At 50.6% G+C, this 24,781-nt stretch overlaps 1 protein-coding gene across 3 annotated transcripts; it reads right to left on the minus strand.

Moving 5' to 3' along the window:
- Window positions 1–726: 726 nt before the first annotated feature.
- ILKAP (ILK associated serine/threonine phosphatase) lies at window positions 727–24,781 on the minus strand. 3 transcript variants are annotated; one of them, XM_068964450.1, is made up of 12 exons: window positions 24,664–24,771; window positions 17,612–17,677; window positions 17,107–17,163; window positions 14,090–14,209; window positions 12,704–12,830; window positions 11,543–11,649; window positions 11,114–11,207; window positions 10,743–10,830; window positions 9,260–9,381; window positions 3,103–3,222; window positions 1,555–1,636; window positions 727–947 (listed from the first exon to the last, which is right to left on the minus strand). In XM_068964450.1, exons 1-12 carry the CDS (start codon window positions 24,716–24,718, stop codon window positions 807–809), a joined length of 1,179 nt encoding a protein of 392 aa, XP_068820551.1. In that variant the 5' UTR covers window positions 24,719–24,771; the 3' UTR covers window positions 727–806. The 3 variants fall into 3 exon arrangements, with proteins under 3 accessions (XP_068820551.1, XP_068820553.1, XP_068820552.1); XM_068964452.1 differs by lacking the exon at window positions 17,612–17,677 and having other exon boundaries at window positions 14,096–14,209; window positions 24,664–24,781; XM_068964451.1 differs by lacking the exon at window positions 17,612–17,677 and having other exon boundaries at window positions 24,664–24,781.

Raw genomic sequence — 24,781 nt, forward strand, 5'->3', positions numbered from 1 at the left:
TGTGTGAAGAAGGGCATGAAAAGAATTTTCGAGTTTGTTTTCCTGAGGAGGCTCATCACGCATTTTTAGCGTCTTGGACAGGATGTTGCTGTGAAGCCCAACTTCAGCGCAGCCCAGAGCCCAGTGCACGCGCCCCCGAGCCAGGAGGCCAGGCCTCAGGCCACAGGGGGCTGCAGCGGGACTGCCCAGACCTGGAGACGCGCGTGTTCCACACCTGGGCATCCAGCGGCAGCCAGACGGCGCCTGTCATCACAGGATCGGAAATGAACGGCACTCGGGTGTTCTGGACGGCCCGGTGGGGCACTGCTCTGCAGGGTGACAGCCTCAGCTATCCGCCTGACCTCCTGGCTGAGCCTGGGCTCACGCCGCATTAACGCTCTGTCAGCTTATTTTTGTCTGTAGAGCTGAAAGCAGCCAGCTCCTCCAGCAGCCCTGGGTTCTGGCGCTGGCCTGGCTATGCCAGTCACCGCCTCACACTCCCCTCTGTGAGATGCCACTTCTCCAGCCAGTTATCGGGGGCAGCAGCACGGGAGAGGAGCCCTAAACTACAGAGCCTGCACGGTGAGCAGCTCACGGCCACAACTACTGGCCTATCCGAGAGGCCCGTGACACTGAGCAAGGAAAGACCCAACACACATTCAAAGCAAACATGACCCCTGAAAGGTCAAGGTGTTGCTCAAGACGTAATAACTCAAAAGTCTAGAAAAAACACCTTTATTTACAGCCATGGGCATCCCACAGGAGTACACGAAACACATAATGTGCACAACACAAAAAACGAACCTCGGAGTCAAGGCCGCGCCCGCTCAGAGCCCTATCCGCACCACCATCACGGTGACGTTGTCCGCCGAGCCCCGCTGCACCGCCTTGTTGGCCAGCCTGTTGCAGGCGGCTTCGTAGCGGGCGTCCACGGTGAGCTTCCCTTCCCGCCTTTGGATCTTCTCGTCCTACCGGGTAGGAAAGGGGTGCTGGTGAACAGGGATCCCACGCCCCACCATTCCTGAGACGGCCCCCATGAGGGACAACTGCTCCCAGTCCCCGTGGGGGGGTGGGGAGAAACTGGTGAGCGCCCTGGATGGAGCTCCCACTCCCCCCTGGGGACACAGGAGGAAGGGGCCTAGGGCTGCATGGGGACACAGCGGGAAGGGGCCCAGGGCTGCACAGGTATAGGGGGGGAAGGGGGCCCGGGGCTGCACGGGGACACGGGGGGAAGGGGGCCCGGGGCTGCACGGGGACACGGGGGGAAGGGGCCCAGGGCTGCACGGGGACACGGGGGGAAGGGGGCCTGGGGCTGCACGGGGACACGGGAGGAAGGGGCCCAGGGCTGCCCAGGGACACGGGGGGAAGGGGGCCCGGGGCTGCACGGGGACACGGGGGGAAGGGGCCCAGGGCTGCCCGGGGACACGGGGGGAAGGGGGCCCGGGGCTGCACAGGTATAGGGGGGGAAGGGGCCCAGGGCTGCACGGGGACACAGGGGGAACGGGGCCCGGGACTTCTCTGAAGCCCAAGGGCAGCCAGAACGATGGGCACCCACCCCCTCCTGAGAGCACTCACCTCCAGGCAGGACAAGATGAAGTTCACGGCTTCTTCTGGGGTAAAGACCTTGAAGAGGCCATCACAGGCCAGCAAAATAAACCTACGACATGGAGAGAAACATAAATGGGTTTTATCAGCAAACTTTACAAAATGGCCTGGCAACGGAGGTAACATATTTGGCCAACTACTCAAAAGCTAAACATTTTAAAACCAATTTAACATCTACAAGTTCAAGGTTAAAGCTACTTAAAAATATTTTGGGTGAGATGGTATTCATCAAAACGGAGACCACACTGTTCACCAAAGTTAGGGATTAACCCAATCCCAGTTTCTTAGACAAACTCCAGGAAGAGCACCAAGGAAGCTCCATCAGGTGGTTCAGTAAATACACGGTAAGTGTCGGTCACCACAGGCCTCAACCCGTGCCCCAAACTGGACGGGTGCTTGGACTTCAGGAGCGTCGAGTGCTCACTGCCCACGTGAAGGGAAGACAGCCAGCCGCTTTCAGTGCTGAAGAGGCCTCCGTCCCTTTCAAAGCCTCCCAGGCTTCCCAGGGGAGTCTCTCTGACAGGGATGGAGGGGGTGGGACAGCTCCGGCTCTCCCGCTCGTCTCTTTCCTCGTTTCAACACCCAGGTCCTGGTTTTCCACCTCTGATTGGGCACTCACTCAGCAAGCATTTGCAGGCACGTGGTTTGTGCCTGGGGCCCGGTAGGGCTCCAGTCCGAGCAGTGCCAGCCCCTTCTGCCGAGGTGACAGACCCCGGAAGGGGGCTCTGCTCTGCTGCCCAGCAGGGACCACACAGGGCCTCGTCTCATGTGGCAACAAGACTCTCCCGAGGCGTCACCTGGGGAGCTGGAGTAGCGGGTGGAAACGTGCCCCGAGGGGCTGAGGCAGGCGTGGAGGGTGCGGAAAGGCACCCTCAGCAGCACTGGCCTCCCGGCGCCTCGCTTCCACCTCAGTGCCCACGCCCCTGATGCAGGCCCCTGGACCCCATCCTTCTCCTGCCAGGCACAGGGCCTTATTCTCAAGCAGCTCAGAAACAGAGGTGGACAAGAGGTCTCTTTCTTCAAACTACTTCGGCTCTGCTTAAAAACCTCCCATGATTCTCCCATTATGAGCTAAAACCCAGACTGCTCAGCAGAGAACCCAGGCCTCTACAACTTGCCCTCAAGTGCCTGCCATGGTTTCCCGATGCCACCCGCCCCCCCCCGCCCCGTGGCATCAGCCAGCCACACCTGCATCCTGTCCTACCGCACCACCCTGGTGTCTGTCCCCCACGGGAAAGCCCTGCTTTCTGCAACACGCACGTCTCCCTCCCGCCACGGCCAAAGGCTCCCGGGGCACCCGCACCCCTAAGACATACGGGACTGGACACACTTGTTCATGCGTGGTCAGGCTGGACCCACGAGAGCAGAATGGGATTTTATTTATCCCTGCACCTGGAGGGCCCAGCAAGGTGCCTAAGACACGGCTGGCTGCTTGCCACCCCAGGTTCAGTACTCGAACTGGAAGAAGTCAGCAGAGAAACAAGGGAGGCGGCTGCCCCGTGCCCCGCGAGAGCCTACCTGTCGTTGGGGGTCAGCTGACAGCGTCTGATGTCTGGCACCGAAGTGACCCCGCAGCGCTTGTACTGCCCGTCCCCGATGGAGCGGGACACCTCCAGCACACCCAGGACACGTCCGTCCCTGCAGCGAGAGGAAGCACATCAGACTCCACCTGAGACCAGGCTCCCAGGGCCCAGACTCTGAGCTCAAAAGCAGAGGAGTGGGACAGGGTGAAAGACGCAACCTGTGGCATCCACGTCCCTCAGCCGCCAATGACACAGCGCTGCAGCACTGCGCGGAGTCTTCCTGTCCCGGGTCATTACCGGCCCGCTGCCCCGCACACGGGTGGCACCCGCACCCCCTTAAGCTGGTTTGTGGCCGCGCCGGGCCTAACTCACTGGTCAACCCACAGCCCAGAGTCAAGCCTGACTGGGTGCAGACCTGGCTTCATCTGTTTTACCTTAAAGCCACCATGGGCTTCCCTGATAGCTCAGTTGGTAAAGAATCCGCCTGCAATGCAGGAGACCCCGGTTTGATTTGAGAAGGGATAGGCTACCCACTCCAGTATTCCTGGGCCTTCCCTGGTGGTTCAGCTGGTGAAAAATCCGCCTGCAATACGGGAGACCTGGGTTCGATCCCTGGGTTGGGAAGACCCCCTGGAGAAGGGAAAGGCTCCCCACTCCAGTGTTCTGGCCTGGAGAGTCCCACAGTCTGTACAGTCCACGGGGGTGCCAGGAGTCGGACACGACTGAGAGACTTCCACTTTCTTTCACTTTCAAGCCACCAGGGTTACAAACAGCTGGGATAGGGGGATATTTTGCATTTCACTCTAGGTTTGGAAAATACCTGAAAGTGACTACCCTCTGCTTCAGAAGCAAGTGTCTTTACCTTGGGTATGAACATGGTCTAATGACTTAAATACAGACAGGACTCTGGACAGAATCAGGAGAGGGAAAGGTGACTGCAGGGCCTAGGACAGCCGGTCCTGTCAGTAGGGAGAGCAGCCCCATGCCTGCTGCTCCCAAGGACAATCCTGGTGGCCACCTGCTCTGCCACTCAGGCAGCTACAACGCCCGAGCACCCAGGCTCTCGGGTGTGAGCCCAGACGAGACGCCACACTCAACAAGGGAGGCCAGAGAGCTCAGCCAACCGCAGAGCTGTGCGCGGAGGTGCCGCGTCACCACGGGGCTCCCAACGGGGAACGCGCCCTGGAAGCTGAGCCGTCTGCCCACCGGGGCCAGGATCCCCCCCGGGGCCGGGGCCGCTCTTGGAGTCAGGATCCCAACGGGGAACGCGCCCTGGAAGCTGAGCCGTCTGCCCGCCAGGGCCGGGGCCGCTCTCAGAGTCAGGATCCCGCCTGGCTCCTGGCCCTTTGCTGGCCCTCAGGCACCCTCCCGGTCGGTGGTCACAGCCAAACCACCAGCAGCAAAGACTTGTGCTGGCGTCTGTGAGCAGCGGAACAATCTTCTCAGGTACGAACAGCAGAACAAAAGGCAAGAGGGAGCACCGAGGCTGGCGCTGAGCTGAGGGGGAAGAGGCGCGTGCGGGACCCTCAGCCCTTAGCGCGCCAGAGGCAGCAGCTTGGAGCCCGCGGACCAGAGCGCGTCTTCAGGACCGAGGGCCGGGGCGCCTGGCGCGGCCTCCTCCCGAGTCACAGACCCAGCTTGTTTCAACAAGACTGCATGTGCACAGAACCAGGACCGAAGACCCAGGTACCACCAGGACAACTCAGAGTCCACTCACGCCTCGGAAGCCGACCCAGTGGGCTGCTGCCGCTCTGCATGCCCTTGGCACAACAGGCTGCATGGGGTGTGTGTGGTGCCGGCGCCAGCCAGCTGCAGAGGCCCGGGCCGACGCAGGCTGTACGTCACAGGAGCATAGCCACACCACCTACCCTCTGTGCCCAGCGAGTCTAATATGACTGCTCCTGGCAAGGGCTGCCCAGAACCAGCCACGTGGGTCACGGACTGCGCCCACCCAAAGCCTCAACAGCCCCTCCACACACAGCCAGCTTCCCCCACGCAGCACAGGACGCTGCATGCTCTGCGTGGCCTCTCCCTGGCAATCTGAGAGAATCCACTCTTCTCCCACCGTGCTGGGCAGGGAGTGGGTTTTGAAGTCCCAGCCCCCGAGCCAGCCTGCCTTCCCCGGGGACCTGCCGCCCACAGGCCTGGCCTCCTACCCTCCAGCACTTGCGGCTTGTGCTCCACGCAGCGTCCTTCCCGCCTCCCTTCCATCCACCCGTCAGTCAGACATCGGCTGTCCCACTGGTGCAGAGTCTGTCACCAGAACCTCCTGACCGCAGCGCCTTCTGCTGGTGCTTTGGTCCGGTTTCCCCTTCACAGCGGGGGCGGGGCACAGAGACCAACACCCTGGCTACCAGGACAAGCGGAACCCTGCTCTGCCTGCAGCTCCTCTGGCCCAGGGACACAGTGGTCTTAACGGGCTCGCGAAGCTGAGGCTGGGAGGTGGAAGCTCCATCTTCCTCTGACCGTCCCAGGATGGCAGATGCCAAGGTCCGGAGTTTCAGCAGGATGGGTGCGACAGGGCAGGACTGTCAGAGACCGTATCAGATATTCAGCGCGCAGGTGCTACAGCCTTCCTCGTAAAATAAACATCAAGCTGTCTTCACCTTCTCCGAGGAATTCTCCTGAAGCAGCGTGAGGCACTGCACCCAGTCCACGACCTTCAGCGTAACGAAGGAGGAAAGTAAAATGCATACACGGAGACACGCTGGAAAGGTCAGCAGATGAGGGGGAAGAGAACAAGACGTGAAAGCAAGTCTCTGCTCTGTGTTTTAGATAGCTAACCATGTAAATGTGGGTCTTCTTCCCTTTTAAAATCATGGTGAAATGTGTAACATCCTATCGGTCATCTTCACTTCCACTTTTAAGCTAACGGCTGAGTGGCATTACCAGGACTCTGCGACCACTACCCGCCCCCCCACCCCGTCCTGCCTTCCGTCCCGACGAGGACGCTGGCCGCTCGGGGACTCACGCAGTGGAATCACGCAGTGCCTGCCCTTCTGTGTCTGGCTCACTCCACCTGGCAAGCTGTCCTCACGGTTCGTCCATGGGACAGGATTCCCTGCCTATCGAGACTGCACAGTGCTTGCATTTCATGGAGGGCCCATGTTTTGTCTGTCTCCTCATCTAGCGATAGATGCTTGGGTTGCTCCCGCCTTGTGGCCACTGTGGAAAATGATGCTGGGCACAGGCACGCACGTATCGGTTCAAATCCACTGCTTTGAATTCCGGGGCGCACAGACCCAGGACTGGACCTGCTGGCTCACATGGCAGGTCTATGTATTTTTATTTTTATTCTTTATTAAAGTACTGATTTACAATGTTGTGATGGTAGATCTATCTTTAATTTGTAAGGAACTGCCATGCTGTGTTCCACAATGGCCATCAACAGTGGGCTCCTATCTCACCATGTAAATGCTTCATAATAGAGGGTGAAAGAGCCCTGAAGTTGAAAACAAAATGAAACTAGTGATCATGATAACCAGAGTGTCACAAAACCACAGTGAAAACAACTCTTCCACGTTTACACACAATACTCGGTACATCCTCAGTGAGACACAGACTACAGACGAGAGCACCGCAGGAACTCACATTCAGTAACCGTGACGCTGCTGATGCTACAAGTTTCAAAAAGCTATTCTGGCAAATAAATATGCAACGTTATTAGGAACCAAGATTTTCAGGATAAAAGGAGACACTACAGCTACTGAGTCAAAGAAGTTAAGAGAAAGCCCTGTAACGCCCGATGAATGCTCAGTCTGAATGAGAAGGAGCAATCCAGACTCACAGGCTACAGAGGTGTGTCTTGTGTCCTGGTTCTGTCCTGGAACGGGTGTGAACTGATGCCACTGCAGGTGACCCCAGTAGCCCCAGCACGTGGAGCTGTTTAGAGCTCTGCAGACGTGCGGAAGGCGCTCCCTCCCACTGGCCACCAAGGGCACGCAAGCAGCAAGAACACCCTGCCTCTACGGCCAGAGTCAGTGCCCTGGATGCAGAAACCCACCTGCAGGGGCTCCTGGAGCAAGGACGGGAGCCACTAGTTTCTACAACCGTGGGTGCCCCCACTCTGCAAATGGTGACGGAAGATGCAACACATACCTTGCTTTCAGGGAAAAACTGGTTCACCCACTGTTGATGAAGGAAAGCCTTCCCTAACCGGATGCCTGCTACCACGTGCAGAGGGAGCCGGAAGTCGATGGTCCTCTTTGCCGGCCCTGTGAAGTAGCTGATTCATGCAAGGTCACTGAGGGGCGCTAAAATCGTCAGCTGAAAGGCTGACGGGTAACAGTCACAGGTGCCCAAGTGGACCTCCCCAGACTACCGGCAGACCACACACAGAAACAAGTCCTCTAACCTGGAGCCCTCTGCTGCCGCATGGTGGCCAGCACACAGCACGCATCTCCAGCAGTGATCGCACTCGGCTACTGACGTGGGGGGCAGGCAGAAGTGCCTGGCATCCCCATCAGATCCCTTTACTGAAAACGTGTAACCTGAATCTAAAGCAGCCTGTAGACCTAAATTCTACTTTATAAGACATAACATACAGGCACCTTAAATGGTGCTGGTGACCCTATACAAGGGCGGACTAGGGACACGATCCAAGCCAAAGCAGAGATGATTCTTCATGGAAATATGCGAGTCCAATGCTGACAAGACCCTAGTTTCCAACACAGACACTCTGGGGACAACTGGGGAAATGAGGGCACAGATGGAATGTTAAGATAACCTAATACAAACTAAAGAATGGTTATTTTCTTAGATGTTATGTCTGCAACTAACTTTTAAATAGTTCAGCCACGCACACACACATATAAACAGACAAAGCAAATATGGCAAAATGTTAACTACTGAATCTAGGTAGTAGATATTTAAATGCTTACTATTTAAAAATTTTTTTCTGCATGTTTGAAAATCTTAATAATGAAAGTGAGAGGGCATGGACGAAAAGAAAGCGCATCCCAGCCCCAGCCTCAGGCAGGAGATGGGCCACAGCCCAGCCCTTAGCTCGGGAACAAGTCACCCCTCCTGTCTCTGAGCACCCCCACTGTCTTCTTCAAATCGAGGGGTGCACCCTAAGTCCACACAGTCCTTAATAAACGGGGACTGGGAACCAGGAAGTAAATGCAAAACAGCTGATCTCACTTTCAGCCATAGGAATGTTACTGTCAAATCTTCTCAAAGAGCTCAGACAAATGCAGAATTTTAAAGTTCTAAGAAAGGACGGAAAAGGCGATGCCACTAACCCTGACGCTGGGATCACACTCTTGGGCATGAGCTCCCACAAGCATCCACGGAGGCCCAGCCACGGCACTGGCCGAAGTCAGACCCAGTCTATAATTCTCTCTTGGCCCACGCAGACAGCCACAACCCAGACCAAAATCACCTTTTACTAACCCTGGAGTTTTTTAACCAACCCTAAGAATTCTGACTCCTCTCCAGAGATTTCCCTGCACCACTGGCCAGAAACAGCCTGGAGCGACAACAAAAACTGCCCCAAGTAAACAACAGAAGAGGAAAGACACCTCCAAGGATGAGTAGCTGCCGTCTCACACTGGCACCTCACTTCTCCCTTATCTCCAACAGGCAACGAAATCTTAAACGGCTCAAACCGAAGATGAACCAGAAAACACCTCTGGTGACATTCCTAATGCCGCGTCCTCAGCCCTGCTTAACTAGAGCTGGCACCGTCTTCAAAGATGTAAAGACAGATCAAACAACTGCGGCAGACCGAGCCAGGCGAGAGCGGCCCTGGGCCTGAGAAGCTGCTCCTGGAAGCCCAGGGGTGACCAGCTCATGCTACTGTCTCACACTTCAGGTTTTCTCTCTGGAGAAACTGCCCAAAGTGTAGCTTATCCAGTTGTGACAAATAATAGATTTGAGGAAAGTTCCTAGGACCACAGAAAATGCTGGAAATGGTAAGCTTGAATTTGAGACAGGAATCCTTTTGGAGATGTAGGGAAGCACGTTTCTCGCACATGTTGTTTGCTCCCACTTGGACATACGTGAATCCTATGACACGTGTTCACCAAGCTAGACCTCAAACAGTCTCATCATGCTGAAGACTGTACAAGGCAGGAGGCCCTACCCGCGGAGGCCTCTCGGCTCACTCCACGGTGCCCCCCTTCCTGGAGCCCCTGCCACCCTCTGGTTACCTGACGTTCCCTCCGGCCTTCTGTATTCTCATTCGCTCTTCATACTGGGTTGGATTATGCTCCTTGCTGAGGCTTAAGGCCGCGTGTTTTTGACTCTCCTCGTTGTAACGACAAAGGATTGCCTGGGAAGACGAGAGTGCAACAGGTGTGAAACTGAACAAGCCCAGTGCCTAATGCTGACAGGGGAAGAGCAAGGTTAACAACTGACTTTCAGATTCAGCCTCCTGCTGACAAACTTGGGTTCAGAGGGTCCAGCGTCAGAAGGATCAAGTGGCAAAGTGGTGTCGCACACACACACACACTAAGGGAGAGAAGAGCTGGGTGACCACAGCCCCCTGCTCCCCTCACCAGGCCATCATCTTCCCACCTGTGACGTGACAGGGAGGTCCCTAAAAAGTACCGAGGCCCCTTCAGGCGCTGCTGTTCCCCGAGCCTACACTGGCCCATTTGGTGGCTGATCAGGTACATGGCCGCGTGCTCCCGTCACCGTGTTTACTGTGTGGCACTTCCGCACAAACCTCTTATTCTGCAGAGGGGGAAGCCTGAGGCCCAGAGGATAAGCATCATGCTTGGAGTCACAGAACAGGGCCAGGACTGAAACTGGGTCTGACTCCAAAGTCTCTCTTTTGGCTAATGCATACACATGCTATTTTTAAGTCCTCTGGTCTAAACGCCCGTGTACAAGGGGCAGTCCCACCAGAGAGATCCACAGACCCCACGGGGGCAGGGCTTTCATCTGGGACGCTCACGGCTCCCGGTGCCCCGAATCCCAAGTCACCCTAAAAGCACCAGGGTGGGGAGCAGCGACGTCCAGATCTGAAGATGCTTGACGACCGGGAAGGTCACTCTGTCCAGAGGCTGCCGCACAAGCACGGAGGCTGGCTGGCAAGCAAGCGGCAGGGAGGGGCCGTCTGCTCCTGGCCAGGGAGACAGCAGGGACTGCAGAGGCCCCAAGGAGCCCTCCCTCCAGGTCTGTCAGCCCCCACAGCCGGGACGCGATGCAGGCCATCATCAGTGGAAGCAGCTGGGTTTCCTCCCTCAGCCCTGAGTCCTAGGCTCAGCGGACATTCATCCCATCACCGAGCACTCTTCTAGTCACAGCTTTTGAGTTATTTTGAAATTACATAATTTGGAGAGGCAGGGGTTACTACTTTTCATTCATTACTACTGAGGTCAAAGAAATGGAGACAAAGAGTTGTTTAAATAGAAGTACTTTTACTTGAGGGCCAATTAAATTCCAGCTCACAGCTCTGTACCTGTCGGAGAGACAGGGTGTAAGTCTTCCCAGAACAAACAGCCTCCAGTTTAGCAGCCATTCCCTGACCCAGAACTTTTAACTCTGCAACAGAGCCCTTGGAGCAGCCCCCCAAGGATGAAGCTTCAACCCCGCCGTCGTGGCTGTAACCATATTCAACAGTGCTGCCTACAGTTGGTCCCCCTCGGACGCGCTGCTGTCTCAGTGGGCGGCACCACAGCCACATACCCGACTGTCCCCAAGGTTGGCGATGTAGAGAGTGTTGTCTACGGCCAGGACACACGTGGCGGTGGACCCATCTTTCCAGGCAGGTTTCCTGGAAGGGGGAAACACATCAGAGACACAGTCACCATCAACATGCTAGCACTCTGAGACTGAATTTCCAGAGCTGAAAGGGAAGTGTCATACTTTTAAAATGCACGGTTTCTTAGATACATGTTTTTTTAAATTCAGATTTCATTAAGCTGTAAGCGCTTACTTGGCGCTAGGATTTTTTCAGACAACGAGCGTTGGCATTACACCGTATCGGAAGGCCTGAGATGCGTCTAGGACACCACACCCCCGCCCCTACTCATAGGCCTCCACACGGCCACACTTACTGGCTCGAGGCTTGCCTAAGGAACTCCTCATCGGTGTGCTTGAAGGTGTCCAGAAGGCACCTTTTCACGGTCTTCTCTACGCTGATCCCATCTCCTGTGGCAGCAGGCAGGAAAGAAAGCGAGGCCTTAAGGAAGGAGATGGCCCTCCCGCCACCGCCACTCTGTTATGGCCAAGAACAAGCAGTGCTTCCTCCACTGTACGTGGGGGCCTGAGTACCCTCCCAAGTGCAGAGGCAAGAGGCGCTGTCGCCCAGAGACACCGCCAGCGCCACGCCTGCCGCACAGCCCCTGCTCCCCTCGGCACAGCCTCCTCTAAGCTGGGCTCTTCCAGTCATCAAGGATTCTTTGCTAAAGCCAGTGACGTCTCCCTCAGCAGCACAAAGAGCCAACCCCGAGGTGAACGCCAACCGATTGAGCTCTGAGCCTCACCTTTAGGAAATTTCCTGATTAAGTTCTGATGCAGATTCTGTGCGGCGAATTTTGAGGCTCGAATTCCTCCATGTCCATCGAAAACAGCAAAGTATGAAACCCGGGTGCTGGAATGATGAACCGAGAGTCAGCAAGATCCTCAGGCAAAGATTACTCCTCTCCATTAAAGCTTTTAACTCGAACAGCAAGCAGTAACAGTACCTAAGATAATACTGAAGTAACATCCATGACATTTTAAAATTAAAAACTCACACTTGCTTCAAAAATGAAGATCTGTTAACTCTGATTTTTCACTAATATTCAGAACACTTTTCTATTTAGAACAGATTTAGGTTTCTACTTACAGCAGATTTAGTTTTAAACACTAACACACAGACAAACACAGACAAATTACTGACAGTCAAAGACAGCTGTGAGAGAACAGGCAGTTTCAGAACGCCCGCTCAGACTCTGACACCGAATCCTTAAAGCCTACCCTACCACTCCCATTCCTATTCCCCTTTCAAGTCTGCCAGAAAACTCACACACAGATAAACAGCATTAAAACACTGCTTTAAGAAGGAAAGAACAGATATGCTTGTGTGGAATGACTTTGACTCTGCAGAGCTGCTCTTTTCCTCAATGTTTCTAGAATCCCTTCTCAATGTGGGACATCATGAGCCATGAGACAATAAACTTATTTTGCTGAGTGTACTCTTGAGGCCCATCCATGTTGGTGCAAACAGCAAAGTTTATTTTTCAATGGCTGACTGGTATTCTACTATATGTGTATATATGTATTTCCATATATACTATTATACATAATGTGATATATATGTATATATACACCTCTCATATGTGGTTTATAACTCAGAATCTTACAGTGCGGCATCTACTAGTTATGGCTTGGTGTCCCGCAACTAAATCTGTTCCCAAAAGACAAGCCTCCTGAGGCTTCTCCAAAGCCCCTTTCCAGGCTCTAAAAGCAACTCCAAGCACACTCCTGCTCTTGGGGACAAGGGCTCTTCCTCCAGACCTTTTCCTTCACTTTCACTTCATGCCACTGCAGGGAAAACTCCACGTCTGCCTTCTGCTGTTTTGGTCTCCTTCTGGGCCCTCGCTACCGCACCAGCATCAGAACAGACTTCTACGCCACCCAGGCTGCCGGAGCAGGACACTCACATGAGAGTAGAGGGGGGTTGGCACTCCGCGGTGATGTCATTCAGGATGACATGGGCGTCCTGCATCTCCTCCCGCTCGCCCTTCCGCTCAGCCACGTAGCCTTTCAGGCCGAAGATCACCGAAGAGGCTACAGAAGAGAACAAAAAGCCAATACAAAACTGCGCCCTCCTCTCCAGACGCCCTAGTCCCAGAGCAAGTGACAGGGAGCTGCGGCTGTTCTACCCAGCAGTGTCCGAGAGCTGCCCTGCCAGACATCTCCCAGGTGGCAAGTCTGCTACAGAAAGCAGACCACTGCTGAATGGGTGGCCTCTGCAAGGCTGAGCAGCGGAGAGGAGACAGCAGGCGACAGCAAGTCAGAGCAGAACGGCTCTTCCAAAGAGAGCGCCTGGTCAAAGCACCAGAGCAAGGAGCGCGCCATCACCCCACAGAAGTGAGACAGGACCAGGGCAAGGAGCTCTTTGCAAATCTCATCTGTCAGTAACTTCATGAGGACATAAAAATCTCTAGTTTAGAGAAACGTAAGTAAGCAGTTTACCCCAAGTGCCCTGTTTGATACATTGGAAATATGTGTTTCCAGGCTTGAGGCTGGAAGACTGAACAAATGGAAAGATCAGCTGCTATTGCTTTAACTGAGGAAGGAGAAGGAAGAAGGAGCCCACTGGAGGTGTCGGAAGCTCTCCTTAAGGGCTGGTCTGAGCTCGGTTTCTGACACTGAGAGCCACGTCAGTGCTAGACGCCCTGTCTGAAGGGCGCCCGCGGGCACGCACAGCGCTCTGCAGGCTCCAGGCAGTGGCCAGCCACACTGAAGCCCACATCTTCACGTCCCCCGCGGGAGCCTGCGGCCTCTGCTGGAGACCACCGGCCGCATGCAACCAAGTGGCTTGACGGCCGCAGTCAGTGAAAACCCACAGCTTTCTATCTAGCTGATACTCCTCACTTATTCCTCATGCACTGTGACACGTTACAAAGTGGACGACAAATTTCAATTGCTCTTTCCAGCCTCAGGTCATCTCTTGGGGCGCTGCCTGCAAGCTCGTCACAGAATTCCAACTGCTAATCAACAGGCGGAGGTCAAGGACATGTAGTCAGAGACAGCCTGGGGACCCACACGCTAACCAAGGCCGAGTAGACCTGTCTCTAACCCCTGAAGGACCAAGGCAGGTTTCCTACCTGACCGAAGGTGAGTAAGAGATGGAGCGCATGGAGGGCAAGGAGTGAGGAAGCACGCGTGAACTCGGAAATCCATGTGCAAACAGGGAACCCTATCCACTTCTTAAACACAGACACAGAAAGGAAGTGTTATCATTGGAAAGCTAAGCTTGTTTTTGCTCTGGGTTGTCTCACAATATGAAGTCTAATACATTTGTTTTCAAACTGTCTGAAAACCTTTACAAACTTTCTTTTCCACAAGCTCTTCACTGCCATTCTTCTCTTCATCAGAGGCTTTTCTCTTTGCTCCTTTCCCTTCCTTCTTTACCTCCTGGGATGTCGAAGTGTCAAGAGAGCCTGGAAATATAAAGTGAAAACCAGACAGAAACACAGCTATAGACGTTAAAGTCCCGAGCAGACCTGGCTCCCTCCCAGCCCTCGGAGACGAAAGGACATTCGAGCGAGGCCTGGCAGAGAGGGAGGCTCAGTGGTCATAGCCATGCCTCTGAGGGGTGGGGCAGTGCCCTGGGTGCCCACAAATAAAATCCAGGCCCTGCTCAGATGGCCTCGAGAGGTTATGTGAGAGGCTTCTCAGTGGTAAAAGACACACATTCATACTTTGAGGCTATGGCACACACATCACATGGTATTTTATATCCACAAGCTCTTATGTATACATTTTCCAAAACCTGCAAAGTGAAACATCCTGAACCAGCCCAGAAACACTAACAAAGGCTTAAACTGAGACCAATATCAGGCTATAAGAACCGTCTGTATCCTGAAAGGCAGAATAGCACTGCTAAAGCCATTCCCGCTTGCAAAGGGGGTGGGTGTGTATTCAAAGCTGAGCTCAGGGCACCTGCAGTGAGCGCGCACTGCAGAACAGAGTCTAGTTTTAAGCCTCAGTTCTGCCATTTGCAAGGGGTGTGCCCTTAAGGCAAGTCACTCAACCTGCAGGCCTCAGCTTCTTCACCCACAACAGGGAGGAAACTGTCCTCTCAGAAGGCTGTTTAAAACTGATGGGGAAAACTTATGGAAAGCGTTCATCACAGTCCCTAGTCCATCAAGTGTCCCATGAATGGCCCTAGTATTCTCTTCATGTAGGTATAAAAGCATACAACCATTTATTATTCATTCAACTACTCTTTGCCAAACCTTTCTGAGTACTGAGGGGAGAAAGGAAACATTCTTGCCCTCAAGAATAATCAGTTACTTGCAAAGGACAGATTTCTGGAACAATCTAACACACACATCCTATCCCACAGGGCAACCCAAATTAACTGCGACAATGTCATGGATCTCTCAATGGTCTCTCCATTAGCCTCCTGCCACTTACTGTTTGTGTTCCAGTTTTCCAAATGTGTATGAAAAAAAGTCTTCCTTTCTTTTAAATTGGAAAACAGAGAAATTTTTTAAACTGTTATTGCCTTCAAAGTAAATTACACTGTAATCAGAGAATGTGGTCTACCTATGATATTAATTCTGTACTAGGACTTACTTCATGGCCTAGAATGTAGTCAACTTTTGTAAATGGCTCTTGCCTGCTTGAGAAGAGTAAGTCTTCTCAAGAAATCCCAAATATTGGATACAAGATTGGATTTTACATCCAAAAAAAAAAAAAAAGCTGTTAATAATGGTGTTGGAAGTCCTCTAAGTTACCATTAGTCTATTGCCTTTTGCCCTCAGGATAACGAAGACATAACTATCCTGAACCCTCCTTAAACTAAACCTGTTCAGAGCCCTAGTTGCACACGTTTACCTTTCATTATAACTGAGAGCACTGTCTTTATTAGGAAGGTTTTAGGGTAAGTTGTATGAGAATGCTGTAATATTTTTATATGGACACATAGCCTGAAAATCTGAGAATTCTTGTGAAAGATGACTGTGATACTTTTTCTAAATACAGAAATGTGTGTGCGCTAAGTCACTTCAGTCATGTCTGACTCTTTGCAATTCTAGGGACTGTAGCTGGCCAGGCTCCTCTGTCCATGGGGTTCTCCAGGCAAGAATACTGGAGTGGGTTGCTGTGCCCTCCTCCAGGGGATCTTCTCGACCCAGGGATTGAACCCGCGTCTCCTACATCTCCTGTATTGGCAGGGTTCTTTACCACTTATTAGTGCCACCTGGGAAGCCCAAGCATAGGAAAGATACTAACTTAATCCATAGTTTCCAATGACTTAGTAGTAATTAATTAATAATACAGAAAAATATACTTGAAAAGCAGCAAGTGTTCTATCTGACAACATAAGGAAGGTCATTCCACACTCGAAGATACTCACATATGCAAGGACAGCCTGCACCCTCCCTGCCCCCCACTATCGCCCTGCCCCACCCCCTCTGGGGGAGTCCCATGTGAGACGTCCTCAGACGGAATAACGGACTCGTCATGTATGACAACCTAGAGGAATCTGCTCTGTTTTCCCCTTCTGTTCAATTGGGACGTAAAAGGAAAAGTTAAACATTTACAGAAACAAGTAGAGCCAGGGTTAATAGGCTTGACAAAAATGAAATCAACAAAAAGAATGTTGAAGACAAACATAAAAGCACTGACTGGAAATTAATTAACTAAGGTCTTAAAACTTCAAGAATTCAAATTCCTGCACACCGTCTATACCAGTCAGTAAAGCAGCGTCATTCCAACTTCATTTAAAGATCACAATTCTTTCCATTTTGTAAGTGGCATAAAACAGAAGACTAATTTATCAGAGATACTGAAAATATCTTTTCAGTGTGAAATGTGAAAAGTACTTCACATATAAATGTGGAAAGTACTTCACATATTCAGATACTTTTCTGCTGGATACATCTGGATCTGTCAGGAACATAACAAGGCAAAACTACAATGACAGACTCAGATTTTTTTTTTTTTAAAGAACATAATAACAAAGGTCAAAGTAAATGACTGAATTCTTAAAATTCCAAGCAGTAGAAAATAATCACCAAAAAGTGATGCAGTATTTATGTATATTTTTGCTTCCCAACTGAGGGTATCTATTGAGTTTAGTTTGTTTATTCATTTTGGCGGGAACCTAGTTCCCCGGTCAGGGATCAAACCTGGACCCCAGCAGAGAACGCACTGAGTCCTAACCATTGGGGGGCCAGGGAATTCCTGCTATCTATTAGTTTTAATAAACTTTATGTAGTATTATGATTCGTCATCCTAAGGCTTTTTACAGCTCTAAGTAAACACGCTTTATGTAAAACATCATATATTATTTCCATCGGCACACTGGACTAGCTTCCCTACCACTTACCTGGATCGCCACTGCTGGCTGGCGGGAGATCGTCAAAAAGCAAAGGTCCCCCAGAGCCTGAAACACAGCAGAACACCGAGTGAGCCCACAAAGCCGGGGTGGGGGCGCACATTTCCGAGTCCATCCCACCAGGATGCCCACACAGGCCATAGCTCTCGCACCAATCCAGTGCAGCTCATGCTGTGCACGCAGCGTCCCGAACCTCCTTTAAGTCTCATCACTTCAAAGGAGACGGAAAACCTGCCTTAGAGTTCAGTTTTATTCCACTAGTAAAACAGACGCTCTGATGAACCAGAGAACACTGCTCAACATCTTCGCGCAGTTCCTCAGGGCTAGCAACTAGTGGATTTTTCTGCCTTACCTGAAGCCATGGATTCAAAACTTAAGACAGTCCAACACCTAAAACATCTGTGTGTTGAAAACGGGGGAAAGGGAGAAAGACTGAGACAACTACCATCCCAGGATGACACGTCGACACACACCTGGGAGAGCCTGGAGACTGTGCCTGAGTCAGTACTGCTGGCCGGAGGGAGACGGTCAAAGGGCAGAGGTGCTTTCTGAGCTTCTTTCCCTAGAACATGGAACACCTGCTTAGAGAGCACGTGGACACCGGCCAGGCGGGGCTGGGCGGGGGGGCAGGGGGTCTTCTGTGATAAGGCAGCTAGTGAATTCAGATCTTCTCCTCTCTACTGGACTGAGTAACTGTTTCCAAAAATATTTTCTCAAAGTCATTTAATATGGACATTTGTTTCCAACAGTTACAGTCAATATACAAGCAATAAAGGACAATCCAACAGGAATTTTAGGGGCTACTGAGTGTTTTGAGGAAAACAAGTATTTTTCTTGCTAATTTCAGTATTGAAAGGAACACATTTTAAAAAACCTTTCTTTAAGAGTGAATCCTGAGAAGAAAAAACTGATTCTAGAGCAAAACAATAATTCTATCTCAGAACCTCAATAAAGGGACTCTTCAAAGATCTACTGATCTTAAAAAATCCTATTTCAATAACATTCTGAACTAATTACCAAGTAGAATCTTAAACACACAAGCAAAGAGATGGTGAGAGGCCTGAATCTGTCTTAACCTGGTGTCTCCAGCACAGAGCCCAATTCAATAAATATCTATGAAGAAAATGAGGAATTTTAGATACTCCAAGATAAACTCAGGAAAAAGCTAAGAAATCTTTCTATTTAAAAACCTAAAGATTTACCTAACTAAAGTACTTGTCTTAATGTTTTATACTCAATTATCCCTTTCCACATAAAATTTAATCATTATTCCTTCTCCAGCTTTCCTCAAAATTTCTACTTAAGTTATGAAATATAGGAACCAGCCCACAGGAATGTGGGGGAAACAACGGGCTAAAGATGAAGATGTGGATGCCCACGTCCTCTGTGACTGAACACACTGATCTTGTTCCTCAGAGCTCAAGCACAGAGATGCACCCATTTAAAAACCAACTCAATATGTGTGCCCCGAAAGTTTCATCCATCTTGTCTTTCTGCCTAGAAACGAGCTGGGTATCAACTCTACTTTTTTACAAACTAAAAATTTTAAGTAAAATTTATAAACTCCAAGGAAAGAAATTTCTTCAGGAGTCTTTAGGTCAGAAGTACATTAAATACCTGATAAATTCTAATTTAACAAAAAGTAACTCTTTTGCTTTATACCCGTAACACAAATAGGGAATGGCTAGTTCATTAAATTACCGTTTTCTCCCTTAGGATTATCATAAAGACATTAAGTAATTACAAGTAGTTTCACTTTCCTCACAAGTGACACACTCTATGGGGAGTAATCCAAAACCAGCATCAGGACATTGAAGGCATTTAGGATGACCACTCACTCACTCTGCTATTCTCCCACAAGGATCCCTGACATTTCAGCAGGCCGCTTCCAGGGGAACTCAAAGCGTACTAGTCTAAGCATCAACATATCCATTCTAACAGACTCCAAACTGAACAGGATGAGCCAGAACAGTCGCACCATATTCAGCAGGGTCAGAGCACCAGGCATCTTGGGACAGAGGGACACTGCAGGGAGGAGGCCAACCTGAAGAGCAACCAACCCTTCCACTTATGCAGGGCCACATTTTAATTTCTGAATTAAACTACCTCTCTATATCAGGTTTTTCCAAATCCAGTGTCCACGGCAGGGAGGCGGGGGGAGTCCTCTTTTACCCAGGTAATACTTTTTCGGTCCTGGCAAGCATTCCTCATAAGAGGGTTTCCAGCTCAGCACTAGCCTGGCTGCTCTCCTTTGCTGAATTAGTAGAGTGCCTCAAACCTACTACCAGCCCCAGAGAACAGCCTCTCTTCCCCTGCTGAACAGAGTGAACCTCAACTGCGCTCTGTCACTCTAGAATATTCTGAGTGGTACTGCAATTAAACACAGTGAGATCATCTCAGAGTTTTGTTGGCCACAACTGAGAATGGCTTATGCAAATGATACTAAACATTCACTGCCTGCCAAGAACTACTCTAGTGCTCTACATATTTTCATGGATTGAATACTTACAATAATCTTATGAAGTGGGTAGTATTATTATGGTTACTTACTGATGAGGAAACTGATGCACTTGCTTAAGTAACTGTCCAAGAGAAGAGCCAGTGAGCAGCGGAGGTTGAAACGCAGGCAACCTGCTTTCCCAGCACATGCTCTCGGTGAGATGTTATATACTGCCTCCTTGCTGTTACTGGAACTTCACAAGGATCATTTAACCTTTATACAACGCCCCAAAGATAATCCTAAGGCTCTATAAGATCTCTGGAGTACCTTTCCACATCATCATAAGGATCAAAGTTAGAACCGTTTGCATCTTTAAAAACAATCTCTACATCACAGATGCTATAAAGGGAACTTCCGGTTAGCCAGACCCTTACATTCTGTGTTGGATAAATAGTAATTCAAAGTATCTGGGGCTGCAATCATTGGACCATGTGTGACCTTGACCTTAACTTTAGAAGTAGTCCCTGAGTTCTAAATACAAGAACTTTCATAAAGAAACAAACAGGACAGAAAACAGGTTTTTCATGAGAGTTAATCTCATCTAGATTTCTTTTTTTAAGTTATTTACATTCTGAAGCTAAGTCTACTGAAAGTTACATATCATGCTGACAAAAATACTCTTGGGCTGATTATATTCAGGTTAGCAAAAAATTGCTACTTATAGCAACAAAAAGCTTAAATATTTTGCCTAAATTGCTTTTTGTACCTGAATTTTCTTTTTAACTATAAATGTGATACAGTTGACCCGTGGATACAAAGGGCCACCCGTGGATACAAAGGGCCAACTATACCACACCATTTTATATAAGTGACTTAAGCATCCTCGGATCTTGGGATCTGAAGAGGACTCCAGACGCGATCCCCCGCAGAGAGTGACGGACAGCTGTGTATGTTTTCCAAATACCACGGATGTATCAGAAAAAGGCCCACTTCCCCACCTATCCCCACCAGAATAACACCTTAGTGTATACTTTCCATTTCCCTTTATGCTCCTTTATTGAATCACAGATGTTCATTTTAATTTTTAAAAGGGAGAAGTACACTATATACAACGATGCTGCTGCTAGGTCACTTTAGTCGTGTCCAACTCTTTGCGACCCCATGGACTGTAGCCCGCCAGGCTCCTCTGTCCATGGGATTCTCCAGGCAAGAATATTAGAGTGGGTTGCCATTTCCTCCTCCAGGGGATCGTCTCAACCCAGGGATCGAACCTGTGTTTCCTGCGGCTCCTGCACTGCAGGAGATTCTTTACCATGAGCCACTGCCACCACTATATACGATACTCTACATATATCATTGTTCATGCACGCTGGGTCTAAGGATTCTTTCCAGCAGTCGCCCACTATCCTACAACATACAGGAAGCACTCACTTGTCCGGGTCCTTTACTGATGGGCATGCGGGGTGATTCTGGTTTATTACATGACAATGCCATAATGAACAGCCCAAGACTTATAACCTCATTTTATCTGCCAGACTGCTGGTCAGAAAGCAAACAAAGAAATTTGACAAATGCCAAAATGTGTTCCCAAAAAAGCTGGGGTAACTTTCACTCTCAACACACTTTATGAAAATGTCCATTTCTCTACATGTTAATTATCGCGCCAATTTTCAAATCTGCCGAGTGAGAAACATGGCACACCCGTGGCCTGCTGTTCCTTCCCAGTGACTGGGGAAGCTGAGCACCACTTCCCATTAATCGGCGCCTGCATTTCTTCTGTAAACTGTCAGGATACATCCTTTGACCACTTTTCTAATGGGTCACCTCTTTTTCCTGTTAATCTGTCTGAGCTTTTCCCTTACCAGGGGTAGTAACCTTCAGCAATGGTGCTGCAACCATTTTCTCTCAGTTTGCCTTTTGCCTTTGCACTACTTTGGCTGCAAAAACTTTTTATTTTTACGTAGCTAAATCCATTTTAATTTTTTAATGACTTTTTTCTTACTAACCCTGAGGTTTTACAGTTAGTTCAAGTTTTTTCTAATACCTTAGCCTTTATTTTATATTTAGCTCTCCAGTTTCATAAAAAGAAATATTTTGAGGATGCCTTGCAAATCAAGTATTTTAGTCAACAGCAGACCATCAGTTTTCAAGCGTACTGGTGTAGTGAAAGAACCACCCTATAAAACTGAAACCAGATTACTACACAAATGACTTTAAACCAAGACACCTTTAACTTGTTCAGACTACTAAATATAAGCTGTCAATCTTCAAAGACATCAATCAACACTTTAATGACTATGATACTGCAAAGAGTCCAACATGACTTAGAGACTGAACAACAAGCAAAGAAATTCCACTTCCATCTGATGTGAACAAATACACATCCTCTTTAAATAAGTATGTATACTGTACTTTAGAAACTTGATTTCACTCAGCAAGCAAAACCTATTAAGGGTTGGGATGAAAACCCTTAATTCAGCACAAAATCTGAAAACATTTACTGTATTCTCTCCATATTTTTCTTCAGATCACAAAAAGTAAGAGGTTTGGTATAGGAACATTAGGAGTGATGTTCAAAGCAAAAATCAAAACACTAAGTAAAATACACTTGACATGATCAGAGGAGTGGATATTTCTTCCCTTTGGACACTTGGCGTTTTCACAGAATCCATTTAAGAGGGCATTTCCCCCTCTTTGGAACAGCTGTGAAAGTTAACTCATAGAGTAACCTCTACAGAGCACCAGCATCTGTCCGCACTGAGCACAGAGCCTCTGCTCCCCACACACTGCACTCTCTCTAACCTGTGGGTAACAGTAGGCGGCAACACCGATTTTTCAGATGCAGGAACAGCCACAGAAGACAGTAAGAGCAGAATTAGGATCTGAAACCAGTCTGAGTACATGCCCCAAACAGCTCTTCTAGGGTCTGTGAAAATGACTAGGTTTATTGTTCCTGCGTTAGCTCAGAAATCTGTGACACCTGCACATCCTTTGAGGGCTATGACGGTGGCAATCTAGCCTCCTCTCTCCATCTACTTCAAGAAGCCAACTTTATTTTCCTCTCATTCACTCTAGATTCAATGTTATCAACAATTTTTCAGAAACAAAAAGTATGACATTTGAGTTAAATTTTCAAAAATCAAAGTACTTTTACAAAACCGTGAAATCAGTTTCTGTTCTTGTTCAAATGAATTTTTTTTTAACCTGTTAAGTTTAATCTTACTGGTTTTAACTAAATGCCTGTCAAGATAACGTTGGGTTCTGATTTTGTACTCACTTTAGTACTTATCCCTGTCAGCATTCTGTCATCAGCGAACTCAGAAAGCATGCCTTCTTTGCTTTTAACACTAGTACAGAAAACACACTCAGCCAAGGAGAACCTGTGGCAGGGCCAGCACACTCCTCACAGGCAGGAGGCAGGTCACTGATCCCCTCTTCAGGGAACCCGGGTTTAAACAGCACGCAGCACCTCTGCCACCCTGTCGTCTCAGCCAGGGCTGGACATGTCCTGCCAGGGACCAACTTAAAGACTCGTCAAGTTTTGTGTCTTTCAGGGGTCCCTTCCGCCTGAGTGGACCCAAATTAATTTCAGGTAGAAAGTGATGGCGATTAAAGAAAATGACAGGCTTACAGGTGCATCTGCAAATGCGAACTCTGCCCCGAATATATTCAGACAGAAGTTATCCTCCACCAACAGAGTCAAAAAGCCTGCATACACAAGCCAGCGTTTTCACCCACAACGAGAACAATCTAGAAAAGAAATCTAGGAAACAATCTGCAAAATGACATGTTCTGCCGGGAAAACAGTGCCGTTACTGTGACTAACGGCCTCCTAAGACTGGCGTGGCGTCCACATGTGACATGACAGAATCCAGGCCCTACGGAGGGCAGAACAACTCCTTCTTGGGAGCCGTCTTCATGGATCCGAGTCGCAAGTCGCGACTCCTCCACGTTGGATGCGCAGGCAAACCCGAGAGCCAAACGTTCCCCAAGGAGCACACTGTTCCCTCGCCTAGAATCTCTGCAAATTACAAGTCTATCCATCTTGGGAGGCCCGAGTCCAGCACCACCTCCCACCCAACTCTCCGTGCACGGACCACAAACATCCCTTTCCCGGGACATTCAGCATTTCCCAGTCATTAACTTTGGCCCTATTCGATGTCAACCACTCGCATTCAGAATTCGGCTTCTCTGAAAGCAAGCAAACGCTGGGTGTCAGTCACCTTCGTACGCCCCTAGGACAACAGCAGTTGCCGAACCAGGGTCTCCAGACCCCCTCCCGGGCTGTCCAACAAAATCAGCTGCGGATTTCGTAACACAGAGGCCGGGCCCCACCTTCCGGGCTTGCAAGCTGAGTGGGGCTGAGCTGGGCCTGGAATCTTAAAAGTGTTCTGAAGAGTTTCCACGTTTTCTGCCACAGAGTTAGGCTCGGGGGGCGGGGGGAAATTCCTAAACCACAGCATCCAGCTGAATGTCTTGCACCTGAAAACGTGAATAAGTCTTGCCAAATTCGGCCTGGGCGCGGCTGTAACCCGCCGGACAGAGGACCAGGCGTGGTAGTCCCCGCAGGGCTACCCCGTGGAGCTCCGATCGCCGGCCTCCGGGACACGCACGGCGGCCGAGGTCAGGGGGCAGCCGGGGGTGGGGAGCGGACCGGGCGAATGGTCTTCCCTTTGGGGAGAGGGGACTTCCTGGGGCCCAGAGGGAACAACAACAACAAAAAACTACTCCGAGTCATGAGGCAAGATCGGAGGACGCAGAGAGAACGAATCCTCTCTTCTGGGCCTCAGAATCACGAGCAGCCGAGCCGGGGACCACTTCAGTCGCCGGGGTACACGCGGAACACAAAGCACAGGAAAACGCTGAACCGGGAGCGCGCCCGGGACTACCAGCTCCCCAGGCGGCCGGTCGGGACGTAGGCCGGCGGCGCGGGGCTCCCGTGAGCGAAAGCGGCCGCGCACAAAGGGCGCCGGGGCGCGCGCGGCCTTTCCTCCTGCGCAGCGAACATGGCGGAGGCCCGGCTCCCCGCGCCGGTGCAGGCCGCGCTCGCCCTCCCGCGCGCCCGCCCGCCCTCCTGGCCCTCACCGGCCCGGCGGCCGTCCGCTTACCAGCAGCCGGCCGCGGCGAGCGCTCGGGCTCCGGCAGGTCCCCGAACAGGTCCATGACGGAAGCTGGGCGGCGGCTGCGGCACACGCGCAGCCCGCGACCAGCGACGGGCTCCACACC

This window comes from Capricornis sumatraensis, chromosome 2, assembly GCF_032405125.1.
Source record: "Capricornis sumatraensis isolate serow.1 chromosome 2, serow.2, whole genome shotgun sequence".
Classification (NCBI taxonomy): Eukaryota; Metazoa; Chordata; class Mammalia; order Artiodactyla; family Bovidae; genus Capricornis; species Capricornis sumatraensis.